The sequence below is a fragment of the Saimiri boliviensis genome, chromosome 1, assembly GCF_048565385.1.
Source record: "Saimiri boliviensis isolate mSaiBol1 chromosome 1, mSaiBol1.pri, whole genome shotgun sequence".
NCBI lineage: Eukaryota > Metazoa > Chordata > Mammalia > Primates > Cebidae > Saimiri > Saimiri boliviensis.
The window spans coordinates 282,101,645-282,121,510 of NC_133449.1; the positions used below are offsets into that span (position 1 = coordinate 282,101,645).

At 34.1% G+C, this 19,866-nt stretch overlaps 1 protein-coding gene across 11 annotated transcripts in view; it reads left to right on the forward strand.

Moving 5' to 3' along the window:
• CDH18 (cadherin 18) overlaps positions 1-19,866 on the forward strand; it is a 1,096,529-nt gene that overhangs the window by 1,027,280 nt on the left and 49,383 nt on the right. For all 11 annotated transcript variants that reach the window (XM_074386991.1, XM_074386980.1, XM_074386983.1 and 8 more), the window contains one exon: positions 1,570-1,706. In XM_074386991.1, the coding sequence (XP_074243092.1) occupies positions 1,570-1,706 (137 nt within the window). The remainder of the gene's footprint in view (positions 1-1,569; positions 1,707-19,866) is intronic.

A 19,866-nucleotide genomic window follows, 5' to 3' on the forward strand; every position in this document is an offset into this window, starting at 1 on the left:
CATTATCTTCTATCTTTCCATCTTTGTCCAAGTTGCCAAAGAATTTTTTTAATAAATGATTTTCAACTTTCTACAATCTATGATAAAAAGTAGCCACTGTCATTTTTCAGAACATAAATAAATCTAAGTAAATCAGTTCTTTTTTTTCCTTGAATTTGAAATTCTTCCCATTGCTTTCACAAACAAGTAAAAAACTCTTTATCTTGTCCTGACACTTGGACATTCATGTCATTTAGTCTTCATAGCCACATTGAAATAGATTTGTTTTCTAACCAATTTGAATTTTTTCTTTAATCTGGATATTTTTACCTTGGTTTTCTCTGTATCATATATTCTTCCCTAGCACTTTTCACATAATTAGTCATGCCATTTCATCTTTCAGGTCTAGATAAAATATTACTTAAGCTTGAATTTGAAAAGAGAAAAAAGCATTAGGGGCTTCAGGAGAGAATAGAATATTTCTCTCCTTAAAAAGTTGTATAAGTAGTCTGAAGCTTTTCTAGAACATATGATAATTGCTTAATAGTATTTATTCACAGACATGTTAATCAGCTATTGCTAAATAACACATAACTCCAAAACTCAGAGGTCTTAAAAAAAAAAAAAAGTTATGTCTAACTATACTGTATGTGTCTGTGGATTAGCTGAGGGCTAGCTAAATTAGGATAGTTTTTGATGCCAGCTCTGTTTAATCTCTGAAACACTCAATCATGCATCTGCACATTTACTAGGTTGATCTACACCAGGTTGAGAACCTTAATTGGGACAACTTTCCCCCTGTGTTTCCCTTCCTCATGCTAGGACGAGTTAATTAGTCCAAGCATGCTATTCTTATGGCAGCAGCACAGCCTACAAGGAAACATACAAAGTCTCATGAAACCTACACCCAGAAAGAAGACAGACATCATCACTTTCAGCTCATTTGATTGCAAAACAAGCTGAAATCAAATCCAAATGAGAGAATCCTGCAAAATTACATGAATTGAAGAGGGGGAAAAATGTGTTCCCTATACTATCTTTATTTTTTTTTTATCTCATTCTTTGACTAAACAAAGGCTTAGTTGAACTGTGATAGAGGTACAGTGTTAACAAATACAAGTGTTTTGTTTTCATTTTATATTTATCTTTAAACCTTAGCTACAATGAAATTTCAAGACAAATTCATATCTGACTTCTCCAAGGATTCAAATTTTTTGGATAATAGCAATGAGAATTTTCATTACAGGTTTAATTTTTTTCATTAAATGTATTATAGGCTTCCAAGAGGTGAATTCTTTTGTTCTTTCCTTCATTAATCACTGTGTTTCTATTATCTACTTTTCACAAAATTTGGTAAGATCTTATAAAATTATTTTTTGACTTCATAATTGAACTTAGAATTAAAGACTGACAGATAAAAATAATTGATATAAATTCTACAAAAATGTAAAGTTGTCATGTAAATCAAATATAGAATTTAAAAATGTATTTGGATATTTTAATGCATTTGGATATAATTCTTCCCTTAGTTCAGTTGTATTTTCTTCATTACAGCATCAAGTAAAAAAAAAAAATTCTTTTTTTCTCTAGATACTTCATCAACTACAATGCTGAAGATGACAGATTTTTCAACATTGATGCCAATACTGGAACCATTAAGACTACAAAGGTTCTTGACAGAGAAGAAACTCCATGGTACAATATCACAGTCACTGCTTCAGAAAACGGTAACTATTTCATATTTCACAGTAAAAGATGTCCCTTATACAAGAAGAAATACTGAAATTTCCTTAAGAGCAGGGCCCTCACAAGCTTTAATTTTGATATCAGGATCTAGGAGAGTAAATAGAGGTACTAGATATAATTTAACATTATCAGATAGAGTGAATAAGTCTTATTTCTTCCTCCTTACTGTAATTCTGGCATGGTGATGGAAAAATTGGTATTACAGAACACTTATGCTTCATCCTTGAGTTAAGGGTATTTGGTTCTCCTTCTAATTGTGAGACGTGCTTTTTCATTTGTTTTTGCTTTACCTAAACTATCAATTCATTGGAAGAAGAGTACTTCATTTGTGTGATAGTTTAGGAAAAAAGAAAAATAAAAATTTCGAATTGCATACTGATTATTTTATATAAAACCTCTGCTCAAGTTTCAAAAATACTTATAGAACTTACAGTAAAAGAATAATTCTTGGAATTGCAACAGCCAAGTAAAGTACCTGACCTAAAGCTGAGGGTGACTCTTGTTCTGCCTCCACCCAGAATATTACATTGTGAAAAACACATAAGCTCAGGAAACAACAAACAAACATATATATCAGTAATACTTTGGGGGTCATAAAGGTAGATATGACTGTGTTAATTGAGATTAGAATATAACTTTAAGAAAATGAATCCATCGTCATGACAATACAGTTTTTTTTTAACACATTCGTAAGTAGACCAAACGTACCAATTATCCTCACTTTAAAACTGTATGCAGAAGTTATACATACAGTTAGGAAATGTTTTGATGTATTCATGAGAAAACTCTGAATATATTAGAGATCAAAAATACTTCACATTTTGGCGGTGTGCAGTGGCTTGCACCTGTAATTCCAGCATTTTGGGAGGCCAAGATGAGCGGATCATGAGATCAGGAGTTCTAGACTAGCCTGGCCAACATGGTGAAAACCTGTCTCTACTAAAAATACAAAAATTAGCCAGGTGGGTGGTGATGGGTGCCCGTAATCCCAGCTACTTACGAGGCTGAGGCAGGAGAATAGTTCAAACCCAGGAGTCGGAGGTTGCCAAGATCATGCCACTGCACTCCAACCTGGGCAACAGAATAAGACTCTGTCTCAAAAAAACAAGCAAACAGAAATACTTCACATTTGAAAATAGTGCCATGTAAAATAAAATCATGTTCTGTGTTTCTTCCAGAGGGGTCTAAAACATTAAAAAATTTAACAGATTCATTGATATATAGTTCACATAGCATAAAATGTACCCCTTTAAAGTGTACAACTCAATGGCTTCTATTCACAGAATTGTACATCCGTTACCACAACCAATTTCAGAACACTCGTATTACTCCAAAAAGAAATTCTGCATTGCTTAGTCATAATACAGCACATTCTCTCACCTTAATTCAGGAAGCCATTAATCTACTTTCTGTCTCCATAAATTTGCCTGCTATTGGTATATTATATAAAGGTATCAAATAATATGTAGTCCTTTGTGAAAGATTTATGTCATTTGGCACCATGTGTTAAATGTTTATCCATATGATAGTATGTGTCATCAGTATTTCATTTTTTTATTGTCAAAAGCTTTTCTAATGTATGGATATACCACATATTTATCCATTCTTTATTTGACATACTTTATCTGGTTTCCATTATTTTCCTAATATAATACCATTTATAGGCATTACTGTAAAAGTAGTTGTGGAAATGTTTTTATTTCTCTTGAATATACGCCTTGAAGTGAAATTGCCAGTAACTCCTTTGGTAACTCTGTGTGTGATCACTTAGGATGAAATGCCATGTTGTTTTCCCAAGTGTATGCACGGTTTTACATTCCTGACAGCAATATAGTTTCCAGTTTCTTCATATTTCCACCACCATTTATTACTATCTGTCTCTTTATCACCATTCTAGTGGGTGTGAGGTGGTATTGCACTGTAGTTTATGCATGCTTCTATTGCCCCTAGTTACGTCACAATCATCAGGCTTCTCCAGTCTTTTTACTTGGGTTTTGGTGTCTGCAAAATTAGCTTAAATGGCTTCCATTTGGATTAGTTTTTCAACTTAATATCTCTGTAAAAATAACCTTTCACCAATTGCTTTTAAAGGTGTGTGTGAAGAATCCATGAGTGAATTTATTTGTAATCATTTCTGTTTATTTTTACCTTCAAAATAGCCAGACTAGGTTAACAATTGTGAATCCTTAGTAGCAGAAGAACAAATGGTGGTAAAATCATTAAAAATCAGTTAAGAAATAGAGGAATTAATGGATTTATATAGCCAAGAAAAAAATTATAATGTTAATATGGTTTGATTGTGATCTCACCCATATCTCATCGTGAATTTTAGTTCGTATAATTCCCACATGTCACTGGAGGGACCCAATGGGATGTAACTGAATCATGGGAGTGGGTCTTTCCCATGCTGCTTTCATGACAGTGAATAAGTCTGAGGCGATCTGAAGGATTTATAAAGGGGATTTCTCCTGAACACACACTCTGTCTTGCCTGCCGCTATGTAATATGTGATTTTCCTTCTCCTTTGCCTTTTTTCATGATTGTGAGGCCTTCCCAGACATGTGAAACTATGAGTCCATTAAACCACCTTCTTTATAAACTACCCAGTCTCAGGTATGTCTTTATAAGAAGTGTGAGAACAGACTAATACAGTAAATTGATACCTGTAGAGTGGGGTAGTGCTGTAAAGATACTTGAAAATGTGGAAGTGACTTTGGAACCAGGTAATATGCAGGGGTTGAAACAATTTGAATGGCTCAGAAGAAGATAAGAAAATATGGGAAAGTTTTTAACTTCCTAGAGACTTGGAAGGCTCAGAAGACAGGAAGATATTGGAAAGTTTGGAACTAACCAGATACATGTTGAACGGCTTGGACCAAAATGATATAAACAATAAAGTCCAGGTGGATGTGATCTCAGATGGAGATAAGGAACTTGTTGGGAACTGGAGCAAAGTTGACTCTTGTTGTGCTTTAGCAGAGACTAGCAGTTTTTGCCCCTGCCTAGAGGTCCTTGGAACTTTGAACTTGAGAATTGATTTGGAGTATCTGGTGAAAGAAATCTGTATGCCACAAAGAGTTCAAGAGGAAGCAGAGCATAAAAGTTTTGAAAATTTACAGCCTGATGATGAGATAGAAAAGAAAAACCCATTTACTGGGGAGAAATTGAAGCCTGCTGTAGAAAGTATAAGTCACAAGAAGCCAAATGTTGAACACCTGAACAATGGGGGGAAATGTCTCCAGGGCATGTCAGAGACCTTCACAGCTGACCCTCCCATCACAGACCCAAAGGCCTAGGAGGGAAATATTGTTGCATGGGCTGGGTCCAGGGCCCCACTGCTGTTTGCAGTCTAGGTACTTGGTGCCCTGCATCCCAGTCTCACCAGCTGTGGCTAAACAGGGCCAATGTATACTTGGGGAGTGGCTCCAGAGGGTGCAAGCCCTAAGCCTTGGCAGCTTATACACGGGGTTGAGTCTGCGGGTACATAGAAGTCAAGAATTGAAGTTTGGAAATCTCCTGGATTTTAGAGAATGTGTGGAAACCCATGGGCATCCAGGCAGAAGTTTACTTCAGGGGTGGGTCCTTGTGGAGAACTGGTGCTAGAGCAGTGCAGAAGGGAAATGTGGGGTGCAAACTCTCACACAGAATTTCCCCTGGGGCACTTCCTAGTGGAGCTGTGAGAAGAGGGTCATTGTCCTCCAGAGCCCAGAATGCTAGATCCACTGACAGGTTGCACTGAGTACCTGAAAAAGCCACAAACGCTCAATGCCAGGCATGAAAGCAGCCAGGAGGGGTCTTGTACCCTGCAAAGCCACAGGGGTTGATGTGCCCAAGGCCATGGGAGCCCACCTCTTCCATAAGCATAACCCAGATGTGAGACATGGAGTCAAAGGAGATCATTTGGAATTTTAAGGTTTGACTGCCCCGCTGGATTTCAGACTTGCATGGGGTCCGTAGCCCCTTCATTTTGGCCAATTTCTCCCATTTGAAATGGCTGTGTTTACCTAATGCCTGTATCCCCACTGTGTTTAGAAAATAACTAATTTGCTTTTGATTTTCCAGGCTTATAGGCAGAAAGGACTTGCCTTGTCTCAGGTGAGACTTTGGACTGTAGACTTTTGAGTTAATGCTGAAATGAGTTAAGACTTTGGCAGACTGTTGGGAAGGCATGATTGGTTTTGAAATATTATAACATGAGTTGTGGGAGGGGCCAGGAGTGGAATGATATGGTTTGGCTGTGTCCCCACCCAAATCTCATATTGAATTAAGCTCTCATGATTCCCACATATTGTGGGAGGGGGCTGGTGGGAGGTAACTGAATCATGGAGTGCATGTTTTTCCATGCTATTCTGGTGGTAGTGAATAAGTCTCATAAAATCTGATAATTTCCTAAAGGGGAGTTCTGCACAGGCTTTCTCTAGCCTGCTGCCATGTGAGATGTGACTTTGCTTCTCCTTTGCCTTCCTCCATGGCTGTGAGGCCTCCTCAGCCTCAGTTAGGTCTTTATTAGCAGTGTGAGAACAGACTAATAGGGCATTAAGCTAATTCTTCAGAAAAGAGAATCAACTCCAGAAGCATTTTAATCAGAAGCCATGCTTCACATTAGTTTTTATTCATTATCTCACTCCAAATAATATTTGCATTAAGTAGAAAGTAATTTAAGGATATATGTAAGTTCATGCATTCGTGAAAATTATGTTATTTGCAATCATCACCAAAATAAATGCCTGTTTTTACTGGATAACATCCTAATTAAATCCTTACTTGGTTAAATATAGGTATATCTTTATTATGGGCTAATACTTCATATGGGGATTGAGTTCATCTATATCTACAAAGTAAAGCAGCACAGTAAATTGTAACTTTCTGAATTTTTAGGTGGTAATAAAACAACCTTGGAGAACACCTCAATGAGCGTTACTAAAACATAATTTAATTCTAATCATAAACTGGTGTATAGAGAGAATGAGCACTAGTAAAGATTTTATAGCCATGTTGGGAGATTGTATTTAGAAATGAAATGTGTGTACTGATTGTTTGGCTTAATTACCTGTTAATGTCATCAGGAACACTTCCATGTACAATTGTTTGTCAAATTTAACCTCAACATCAGCCATGTTACCCTAATTTTTTCTGACATATTCTGAAGGGTAGCTGATAATTTTTCAAACTGTATTTTTAAAAATCTTGGCCAGGCGCAGTGGCTCAAATCTGTAATCCCAGCACTTTCGAAGGCCGAGGTGGGCAGATCATGAAGTCAAGAGATTGAGACCATCCTGGCCAACATGGTGAAACCCTGTCTCTACTAAAAATACAAAAATTAGCTGGGCGTGGTAGTTCGTGCCTGTAGTCCCAGCTACTCAGGAGGCTGAGGCAGGAGAATTGCTTTAACCTGGGAGGCAGAGGTTGCAGTGAGCCAAGATTGTGCCACTGCACTTCAGCCTGGCACCTGGTGACAGGGTGAGACTCTGTCTCAAAAAAAAAAAAATCTTCTTAATGTACAGTTTCTGAAGAGCCAGTTGTTTTGTGAAATGATATTTAGTAGTGAATATTTGTTAAGTAGTGTTTTAGCCTACCTGGGAGTTCATACCAGCCAGAGAAAGGTGCCTCCTTTGGGCAGGTGAGACATTGCAGAGAATTTAGAAATGAATGCCGGTAAGGGGAAAAGAGTGCTCCTTCTTCATTGTGAGTAGGCCATGTTTCAGGTCATACAAGGTATCAACATAAATATTCCGGTTCCTAAATCTGTGCTTATTCTAATATGGCTCCCCAGGGAAGCTGATGTTTCTTGAGCTCAATCATTGGTCAGGTTATTTTAGCTCCCTAATATTTACGTTGTTAATTATTTTTGAAATTCATAGTATGATACAAATTGGCTTTTACAGTTGTGAAGATGGCGTTGTGAGTATGATCAATTCAAGATGTTGTCTATGGTCAGGGACCTACGAGGTGTTTTATTCTCATCATGTATCACAATTTTGGGGGAAAAGTACTTTCTAAATAAAGACGTGTAGAATATTTCTGCTATGAGTAATGCAGTATTTCCACTATGCAATGTATAATACAGCTATTTGGTAATTTGAATTATTTTCTGTTGTTCTGTAACAGATACTAATATGGTTTCTGTAGGTCAGAAGCCAAGGTTGGCTTGACTGGGTTCTCTACCGAAGGTCTCACAAGGCTGGGATCACATGGCAGCTGGGATGGGCTCTTCTCCAATGGCTATGACCTTCTTATTGGATAATAAACTTTTCTTCAAACTTACATGCTGTCACTCAATTTTCCCTTTATGCATCCCAGGAATAATACATATTATGCATATTTTCATCCTAACTCTTTGTTAGGACTTACAATATATATGGCATTACTGACTGCCTAATAACCAAAACCAATCAGTACTTTTTAATTTTACCTTTCCCTCATTTGTTTGTGACATTTGACTATATTCATCATTCTTTAACCTCTTAAAATTTTCTATATTTTAGCTACCATTTCAGTATTTTGGTATTGTGGAATTTATCATCTCTATTCTAAAGTATCTTTCACTTAATTCATGCAGAATATATTAATAAATAATACTAGGCACTGTGGTATTGTAGAAACTATGGATATTGAGGTTATTTTGCCCTTGAGGCATTTGAATGTGATTCCTGAGACAAGGTAAGCGGATAATTGCATCATGGAAAATTACTGCAGCAACAGGTTTTTTTCGGGATGAGAGATTTTTTTCCGGACTACAAAACTGGTTGATAGTTTAATCAGTCTAAGAGGATCAGGGAAGGTTTCATAGAGAGGACAAGGCTTGGATTCAGACATGAGGTGAAAGTTGAGTAAAGGTTGCCTACATTTATTCTCTTCTGATTCCAAATGTGCCTGAATTCATGTATTAGGATTCTCCAAAGAAACAAAGCAATAGGGAGGGGGTGTGTGTGTGTGTGTGTGTGTGTGTGTGTGTGTGTGTGTAGTGTGTGTAGTGTGTGTGTGTAGTGTGTGCATGCTCTCAAAGTGTGTTCAGTGGGAACTTAATGAAGATCCTCAGACCTCAGCCCAGATCTGGTGAATCGGACACTCTGTGGTTGAGGCCCAGCAACCCCGGTTTTCTCAGGCCTTCCATGTGTTTCTCATTCATGCTAAGGAACCATTTATGGACCATTGCCCTGTGTGAATCTAATGTAAAGTTAGAGTTAAAAGAAACATTGTTTCTAACCACAATTTGATTTAAATCACAGCTCCATTTAGTTCTAATCCTATGTCAAACACATGCACAGAGATACACGTTTCCTGATTGTCTAAGAAATAAACTACGCATGTATGGATTTTCTTCACAAAACTCAGCCCCACCAAAACAAAACAAAACAAAATGAATAAGCAAAAACTCAGCCTTTTCTGTTTTTAGCTTAACCCTATGAAAAAAATGTGTATTATGCTTTTACTCATAGACCCCAAGCAGGCCAGGTTTCTTCTATAATTTCATAATCCTTTCATCTTTCAGCAACCTGTTTTCATTTTTCTCTGCTTTACAAAGTTATTTACCTGTAAGAACTGTTTCAAATGTCACATCTGTTTTTGCGACATCTGAGACAAAAATGCACAGTTGTTTTCTTCCACAGTTAAATGTTGTAACTGTGCATTAAGTATAGCACTTATCACATTTCACTGTAGTATTTTTTCACCTCTGTAGGTTTGTAACCATCTCAAGTTTAGAAACCAGGTTTAACTTAGCTTTGTGCATCATAGTATTGTCAAATAGTTTGTGAAAGTCTTGGTATATAGAACATGGTTAGTAAATTTTGTTAAACACATAAATATATTTTGTTCCTAATTTCTCCACCCGTCTTACCTGCTCAACAACTTCATGATTCACTATACAATTTATTCTTCATTTAATGCAAATATTCTATTTTGCCTTGTTCTGTGTACTAAATGTAAAAATTTTTTGACCTGATCAAATAAATAAATGTGTGTGTATCTCTGGGCATGAGTTTAACATCGGATTAAAACTACATGGAGCTCTGATTTAAATTGAACTGTGGTTAGAAACAATGTTTCTTAACCTTAACCTTAATGTTACATTAGATTCACACAGGGCAATGGGTCGTAAATGGTTCCTTAGCATGCGTGAGAAACACATGGAAGGCCTGAGAAAACCGGGGTTGCTGGGCCTCAACCACGGAGTCTGATTCTCAGCAAAAGGAAACGAATCATTCGTTGCTTGTAGAACACATATACTTCCAAAGGAGCCAAAGTTTGGGAGATAATACTTCATTGAAACTTTCAGTGTGTCTGAAAGCTCCTGCTGTTATCAGAATTTACAAATGAAACAATAAAAGTTGCGTATTGTATGCATTGCTTCAGCTCACTGTTTTACTTTTTCTTTATAAAGGTTGTATACATAACAATTGTCCACAAACCAATGTTTATATCTTCTTTATTCATTGACTCATTTATTTGTTCTCATCTCTCTTGGAAACACGCAAAGATTAGAATCCACAAATGTTGAATGTAATGCAACTGTTAATGTCAGATGATAGAAATGAAATTTAGACTTTGTGAGCATATTCCTTTTTGCCTTTTAATTTGAAATTATTTTTTGTTAGCAGCTGTATCTAACAATATAAAAACCCATTACCTCAGAGTATTTTTAAGTCCCTGTAGCTTCTAAACATTATTTTGTTATTATCAGTGTGCTTATTTTGATGTGTGTAATTTGTCTTCCACAAATGTGTGTGTATTAGCAATTTCCCTTAGCACACAAAGAGATCCTACTTGGCACTTTTTCTTAGCACGCAAAGGGAATAGCACAGAAAGAAATCAATAATGCCTTAACCAATGGTCAAAAGTCATCAGAAGAAATACTTTTCATAAATGTTGTGAACACATATATGTATCAATGCGTTAGTTACCTATTGCCATGTAACAGATTACTTCATAATGTAGTAACAGAAAACATCGATAGACAATAGTGTGTTATGCAGTTTCTTTGGGTCGGTAATAAAGGAACAGCTTGCATGGGTGATTCAGGTTCAGAGGTATTCAAGAGGTTGCCACCAAGATTTTGATTAGGGCTGTAATCATTTCAAAATGTGACTGGGCCTGGGGGAAACACTTCCTACATGTCTCACACAGCTAGCAAGTTGGTGCTGAGTTTTGGCAAATAAAGTCAGTTTTTCTTATCATGGACTCCTTCATAGGATTGCTGAGTGTCTTCAATGTCATGGCAGCTGGCCAACTCAGAATTCTTGGTCAACAAGAATGAGTGACCTGGAGGTAACCATCTTCTTTATTACCTAACCTCAGAAATTACACATTGTTACTTCAGCAATATTGTATGTAAATTGGCCAACCTTATTAAATATGGAAAGCCATTATACAAGGATATGAATGCCAGGATGGAATAATTGGTGTCATCTTGGAGGTGGCTACAGAATTTGTTAGAATGTTTTCATTTATACATAAAAAGCACACAAGTAAAAATAATTCAATTTGTTCTCAATTTTAAGAGAATTATTGGCTCATGTATTTGTAAAGTTCATAGGTAAATTAGGCTTTGAAATTGCTTTAATTAAGTCTCTGTCTCCATTTCTCTCTGATTTTTTATTTTCTGATTTTTTTAATGTCATATTTTTTCTTTGTGTTGCTATATTATGGTAACAAGTAACAAATATTGTGTTAACTTGTAACATAGTAATAAGATGAGTCATGCCAAAGTTTGGGGTTCATGCTTCCTCATTCACAACCTGGGGAGACAGATTGTCATTTTACATAGCTGTTAAAAATGTTGCTGCTTTAGGTCATTTTTTGTATTAATCTCCTTTCACTGCCTTAAAACATGTATTTAATACATGAAATTCTCCTATAAGGTATAAATTACTGTGGCAAAATATAAGGCATATGGACATTGACACAGGACTGTCAGGTCTATATTTTTATTATTACTCATAGTTAACTCTTTCAAACATTTTAAGTCCTACACAATAAGGAGCAATTTGTTGAAACAATCACAGTAGCCACCATGTTTACTTAATATGCCAATACATTTGATGCCTTATTAATTTTAAAATCCCAGTGTATCATATTTTAAGACAATTAGAACAAGTTTCTTTATTCCAAAAAAACTTCTAATTGCTCAATTTTATACAACATTGCCAGATATTTATTTTATAGGTTTCCTCTCTTTAAATTGCCAAAACCTCTCCCAGTTTCCTTACATGTATTTTATCAGATAACATTGCTTCTCCAAAGACTTATAAAATAAGAACAATCAGAAAAGGGTTTCCATATTCCTCTGCCATCTTATATACCAACCTAGCCAGTGGATTTTGATATCTATAAATAAACGGCTTCCTTCAGGTTCCTGAAATATACTGTCCATGCCAAGTCCATGACCACTCCTTCACGTGACCTTATCCTGTTTTTGTCTGCTGTGAGACAATGTTCTATTTTATCTTCTTTTCTGAATTCTCAGATTTCACTGTCTAATGCATGATTCCCTCTCCTCAAAAACATGCTTTATTTCCTATCTGTAAATAAAATTAATTCATACAAAGCAAACAAAACCTGAAAACATCTATTGATCTAATATTGTCCTCCAGGTAAAACTCTATTATCTCATTCCTTATACTGAAAAACTTTTTGAGGTAATTTACTCTATTCAGTTTGTACTTTCTTTTCTTCCATGCTGTTTTGCATCCACTCTAACAAGACTCTTGACTTCGCTACTTCAACACAATCATTCTCATCCTCCATATCACAAAATCCAATGCCTAATTCTCATTCCTCTACTTAGCGAAGCGCCAACATTTGGTACGATTAACAACTCTTTCAAGAAAAAGCTTCTTTCTTTGGCTTAAGTACATAACATCCCTTTGATTAACTCCATCCTTCATTGACTTCTGTCTGTATGTTGTATAGTTCCCTCTCACTTCTCTATTTATTGAATTGTGGGATACCAGTTTTTAGGCTTCAAATGTATCTTGGGTTTTTGCAAAGGTGATTTCATTCATTCTTAAGGATTTAATAACTCAAATTTTAATCTGCAGCTGTAATGTGATTTTTCCCCCTGAATTCCATAATAGCCACTTTAATATCTCTTCCTGGAGGTCTAAAACTTGACATGGTACAAGTAAGTCTCTGTAAAATCTGATTTCTCGCTCAGTCTTCTTATCTATCTTTGGAAAGACGACTAGAAACTTCCAATTGCTTATATGAAATGACTAAGCAGTCATTTGTCTCGTCTCATATTCCACCTCCAATCCATTGGAAACTTTTGTCAGCTATACCTTTAAAAACTATTTATAGGTCAACCATTTCTTGTCATTGGTCTCACTCCCACCCCACTTTGAAGAACCTTCACCCCTTACCTGGGTATTTTAATAGCTTTCTTTGGGTCCCAACCTTAGCTTCCTTTGGACACTTTAGGTCCTAACTTTAGGCTTTTTTTAACCTGCTATTCAGCTAGCTGTCATAATGTGCCTTTTAAATCATAAGTGCTACCACATACTGCTCAGTCAAATCAAATACTACCAAATAAATGAAAATATGACACGCATAAAGAATGAACCAAGATACAAACACACACACTCATGCATATACAAATATCTTGTCAAACAAAGGTTAAAGATAAGGAATATCTTTTGTTTTTACCTTAGTTCTAGGTAGAGAAAAAGAAAACATAAAAACGTTAATCATCAGAAATTATGTCTAAGGCCCTAATCATCTGGGTGTCAACAACCCGGTGACAAGCATAAGTGAGAAATATTTTCAATAATTTACAATATTTAGTATTTCAAGAGAAGCAAAACATTGATAAAGTTGTGTTGTTATCAGAAGTTCATTGAAAAGAAATTTGTTGGTATGATGCATGAGAAAAATTCTATCAAAGGAAAGTATAAGATTATTTTTTAAATGGCAGAAAGAAGAGACACACTGGCTACAAATTTAATGCCTCATAATACATCACTCTTTGTTAACAAGTCAGATTATATGGGGAGCGATTTACATAGTAAAATTACCATTTTTACCTGTAAAGTATAATGAATTTTGCAGAGGCATCTAGCCACTTACCATAACCATCCACAAAAGTTAAATTTGAAGTGATTTCTCTTCCCTCAACTGCAAGTCCTGGAAACTACCTGCAGTTTTGCCTTTTTCAAATGTAATGAGAATGACAAGTAAATGCTGTGGACTCCTTTGAGTTACTCTCTTCAGGTAGCTTATGTGTTAGGTACTTGTTCGTGCCTCTGTATCCATAGGTACTTATGAATTATCACCCTCCTGTACACATACATGAACCATTCTTTTTGTAAACTTATAAGGCAGTTGATGGAATGATGTCTTGTTTCCAGTTTTTAACTGTTCTGAATAAAACTGCCATTGGTATCTTCAATCTTTTCTTTTTTTTTTTTTTTTTTTGAAATGGAGTCTCACCCTGTCACTCAGGCTGCAGTGCAATGGCATGATCTCGGCTCACTGCAACCTCCGCCTCCCAGGTTCAAGTGATTCTCCTGCCTCAGCCTTCCAAGTAGGTGGGATTACAGCCATCCACCACGACACTCAGCTAATTTTTTTTTTATTTCTTTAGTAGAGATGAGTTTTCACCGTGTTGGCCAGACTGGTCTCGAACTCCTGACCTCCGGTCATCCACCCACATCGGCCTCTCAAAGTACTGGGATTACAGGCATGAGTCACCATGCCCAGTTCAATTTGTGTGAGTGTGTGTGTGTGTGTGTGTGTGTGTGTGTGTATGTGTGTGTGTGTTTGAGAAAACTTACATTTTAACTTGTCTTTGATAAATAGCTAGGTGCAGGGTCGTTAAAAAAAATATCATGTTTGAGTTTATGAAAACATGCCAAATTCCTTTCCAAGTGCCTATACGACTTTGCATGAACATCAGCAGTTGATCCACATCCTTCACATACGTTGCCAGGATTTTTTTCCCCCCTCATTCTAATAAGTATGTAATGACATCTTATTGTTTTTATTTGCATTTCACCACAGAGGAGTGATGTTAAAAATATTTTCATGTGCCATCTGTGTTTTCTTCTTTGGTGGATTTTCTGTTCAGGGTTTTGCAAAATTTCATAAAGTCTAGATTTTTATTGTTTTAGTTTGAAGTTTTCATATATGTAGATATCTGAGTTAATCAGATGTTCATTTTTTGAATATATCCATATATTTATGTCTTACCTTTTTATTTTAATAAATGCTGTATTTAAAGAGTTTTTCAGATAATATTTTCTTGAAAATTACTGTTTACTGTCTTTTTTTCTTTTATGTTGTGTGTGTGTGTATTTTCTAATAATTCTTTGCCAAACACAAGGTAACAAAAATTTCCTTTATTAGTTTTATATATTTAAATTTTGAGGTTTTATATTTAGATCTATGATTTCTTTTAGGCCATATCTTATACACGATGAGTGGTAAGGGTCAAGATTACTTTTCTTTAATATGAATTTACAATGGCTCCACCATTTATCTAAATGCTATCATTTTCTCAATAATTGTTGTGGCTACTTTGTTCAGAAACACTTGAGCATTTACCTATTTATCAATTTCTAGACTCTCATTGGTACCACTGACAATGTATATACTAATCCTACAGTGTTATGATTACTACAGTTTTATAATGACACAAAATCAGATAGTGTGAGTTCTCCACATTTTTCTTCTCTCTTTTTGAAATAGTATGGGTTATTTTATAACACTTTATATTGCATTAAAACTTTTAGAATCAGCTTATCAAATTATTCAGCAATATTGGATTTTTGATTGGTATCACATTGAATCTAAGTTTCCATTTGGGAGAATGGATACCTCAATGAACATTATTGAACATTTTATCCATGAATAAACACGGTATATGTTTCCAGTTATCTAGGTCTTTTAAACATTTCTCATAGCAATATATGCAGAATTCAGCATACAAATATTTCACATCTTTGTTTTCATGTTTATTCCTGTTACATAAATTAGATGTTAAAATCTTTATTTTCATTCTTATAGAAATATGTGTAAATACTGAAATTATATCCTGTGATACTGCTAAACTGTTTTAATAATTCGTATAGTTTTTTTGTACATTATATGGTATTTTCTTCATAGGTAATCATTCTGGCTCTGAAAGAAGATAAATTTGTTTTTTATTTTACAATTTACATAACTTTTACCTCTTTTACTACTTACTTTAACCCTAAAGATAGTGTTCAGGAGAATTTCTGAGAGCATATATCTTTACATTTCTGTTTATTTCTGATTGATTGAGATAAAGCATTCAATATTCATTGATAAGGGTAATCATACTTATAGGTTTTTAGTGAATAGACTTGTTCAGGTTGAGAAATTCCCTTCTATTTGTAATTTGCCAAGTGTTCTTCATTTCTTGTTAAAAATTTCGTATTTGTTAACTTTTATTTTGTGTGTATTGAATGTGTAAAGTGAATTATATTCACTGATCTTTAAATGTTAAACAATCAGTCTTCTCTTCCCAGGATAACCCTCATCTGGTCATAATGAATGTATTATCAAAGCCCAAGAACTTCCTGGGGTTGTGCTTTTGTATCTCTCTTCTCCCAGAGAGTGCTCCTCACATTATCTAGTTTCCACTTTATATATTTTATTCCATTTTAGTCCTTTACGATGGCAGGCCAGTTTTAATCAGTTGCTCTTTCCTGACCAAAGTAGATTTTTTTGTTAGTTTTATTTCCAAACCAGTCAAACTTCTTACTTTGTAATTTATTTAAATATTAAACAAAATAATGGGATATATGCACATAATGGATTCAGAATTTGTGTAATGTACTTTAAGTTGAAAGTTTCGTAAGACTTGTTAAAAGTGATTTGCTAAAATTATGTTGCAATTGAGGAGAACAATAAGGCAATTATAAAATCGCTGGTGATTTTACAGAGTCAGAAGTATTGCTACACTTAATGTCTTAAAAGAATCTTCAAGTTCTTCCTTCACTTAGAATCAATCAGTGTTGGGCTTCATCAATAACTTCATAAAGTACTCAATGTGTGTTATCTTTACAAGAATCATGGCCTTAACCCTGAGCAGCAACAGATCTGTTCTCAGAGTTACGGCCATGCTCCTACCTTGAGAGTTTGCAGTTTGGTGAAGAATTATGCATTTCAGTATTTTTATACAAACATTTAAAATATATATGGATCATTATTTTTATTAATTCTTTTACATAGTAGCTGTTTTGCTTTAATTAACATTATTATTTTCTGATATTAATGCTATCTGATAAGAAAATTTTTATTATAATTAGCTGGCACACCCAGAAAAAGAAAGAATAAACTTATAATCTACCTTGTTAGTAAAGTTCTAAAGAATATTAAAAACATGATTGTAATTACAAGTGCAAAAGGCAGCATAAGAGTTGATCACAAGGTGAATACTGTATACTCTACAAAGATGAAAGATAGAAATGTTCACAGCCATTGTAGATGATTAGGCCAAGACTAAAAAAAAATGTTAAAATGGAATTATGATAAAAAGTAGAGAACAAATTTATATTTGTTCAATTCTCTTGTATATTTGAGTGGTCCAGTTGTGACATTTTTACAAGAATAGAATGCATACTTTCATTTATTTTATAATCAATAAAATTCCTTACATGATCTCAATGTAATTACTTTCAAGTAGAGATAAATAACTTTGACTTTATACTTCTGGTTAATGGAACGAAGTGTTCATTCACAACAGCAACAGCACAGCTTACATTTTAAAACTTCGAACTCATGTTACTCTCAGGCAATAATATTAATGATATATAAGGAATTATTGGAGGATTTATAGGCAACTAGAACAACACAAGGTCTTGAAAAAAAGTCAAGATTCATTTTAAGTGATTCACTTCCATCTAGAATGTGTATGATAACTATGTAATTAATGAGATCATTTATCATAAACTGACAACAGTTGAATAAATATATGGGATAAATTTTGTGTGATGTGTTTCTAAATGCTTTGTAATTTTCAAAATATTTCTACACATGCATTATGATCCTTTACTATGAAATAAGAGACCTAAAACACTTAGAGTTGGTTTAACTTTCTATCACATAAAATTCCCAGAATTCTCTATTTTAAAACTTTTTACGTGACTATAGTAAAGAGATATTTAAGGAGTAATTTATTATATATGATATACATATCAATTACATGTCAATTAAAGCAAATTATTTTGAATACATTATGTGATTTATTTTTAAACTAATATTTAAATAATACATAAATAAAGAGGAAAGAGGTATATTAGTAGCACCAGCATGTACCAATCATTGTTAGAGCTTTGAATGTCAATTATTGTTTACATAGATTTAAGAATATTTTAAGTAGTTTATAATATGTATTAATTGATTTTTTTCTAAAACTTTTTCTACGTAAAACTTAAATATGACTTTCATATGCAAGATTTTAAAACGGAAAAGCTACTCTCATTTCAAATCAAACAAAGTTTATGTTTTCATTTGAGCACCTGTTTGCAAAACTTATTTTTATATGTTCATTAAAGAAAATAATCCAAACATATTTGTTAACAAACAAAACATTTACCAAGCATGTTAAAATGTTCCAGCATCAGCCCACAGTAAGTATTCTAAAGACTGAGAATAAGTTTAGTTATAAATTTTCCTATATGAAAATCACTTTATAGAAATATAAATCAGAGAGACCAAAAACACAATTTATAAACCATCTTTATTCTCATGGGTATTTATGAAACTTAGACAGCTATAAATATGATCATTTAAATTCATATTCCCTGTAAATTGTTATTATAGCAGTAGATAAAGCTTTTCATTTTGAGTGAATTTTCATAAAGAAAAGCAATAAAAGCATATTTTTAGGAAAATAAACTGCAAAATGATAGGAAATATACTAACCTATTTATGTATCTGACAAATATTTTTAATACTAATTTTAGAATATGAATAATCAGATTAGAAATCTACCAAATTCCCTAGTAGGCATATACTAATAAATATATTTTAGATTGTTGGGGCAACACATATTTAAATAATAATGGCTTTGGGCTAAAAGTAAATTAAACATTTAAGTTATTAAATTTAAGAAAAAAATAGTATTTATTTTTTCCGTTCAATGTTGATAGTGGGAAATCTGGAAGAATGGCATATTTTGTTGTTCTGTGTTCTCTAGAACCTATCATAATGTTACTCATGTATAAGTCTTTCCAGAAGTAATCACTGGATAAAATGTATTGTTTGTCAAGTTATAAAAGATATTCTAAATATTGTAGCATACAGCTTGCACTTGCAGTGAGTAACAATTCCTCTGTATCACTGTCTCTAGAGGGGGCACTCTGATGATGTGAGTCCCTGTTGTATTAGTGTTGCATAAAGCACAGATGATTTTTATATAGTACAGTTTGTGCTGGAAATTACATGCATGTATTTTGGCTTTGTTTCTGTTTTAATATTCAGAAAGAATTAAGATGTACATTCTACTCTTTCCCAGGCTCAATATTATAAAGTTGACATAGTTTCCATAATTGTTTCTCAAAAACACAACTTGGCAAGTCAAATAAATCTTATTATAGGCTTAAAGATGAAATAATTAAGGCACATCAATAAATTGCAAATTACTTATCAAAGTTCTTGCTCCTGAAGAGTACTGAGAATAGGATTTATATTTAAGTTTGTATCATTTCAATATATTTTATTTACCCTTCTGTTAAAAGAGTATGAAAATTGTTTTCTAGGCATGAAGAACAAATTAAAAATAATAGTAACAATAATAGAAATAGTGTTTTAAGACCTTAAGGAATGATCCAATTTTAGCTTTAGCAAAATGTTTGTAAATCCCATGCATACATTGTATAGGTAGAGTGATTGACATTCAAAGGGTGAAATAATAACCCAAGGACATGAGAAATAATATATAGACACCCATGGGTACTTTTCTATTCACAAATACAGAAATATCTAATAACATAAAATATCACAATGTTCACAAGAAGGCTACAAGTGGCTATAAACTATAGTGAGTTTTCAGCCCTGATTGTCTGATATCGCAGCCACAATTTTATACATCATCCTACTTTTAGTAACAGACAGCAGTATTGAATTCGCACCAGAAACTACAGTAAACTTACTCTAACATTTTGTTTTTCGTAACTC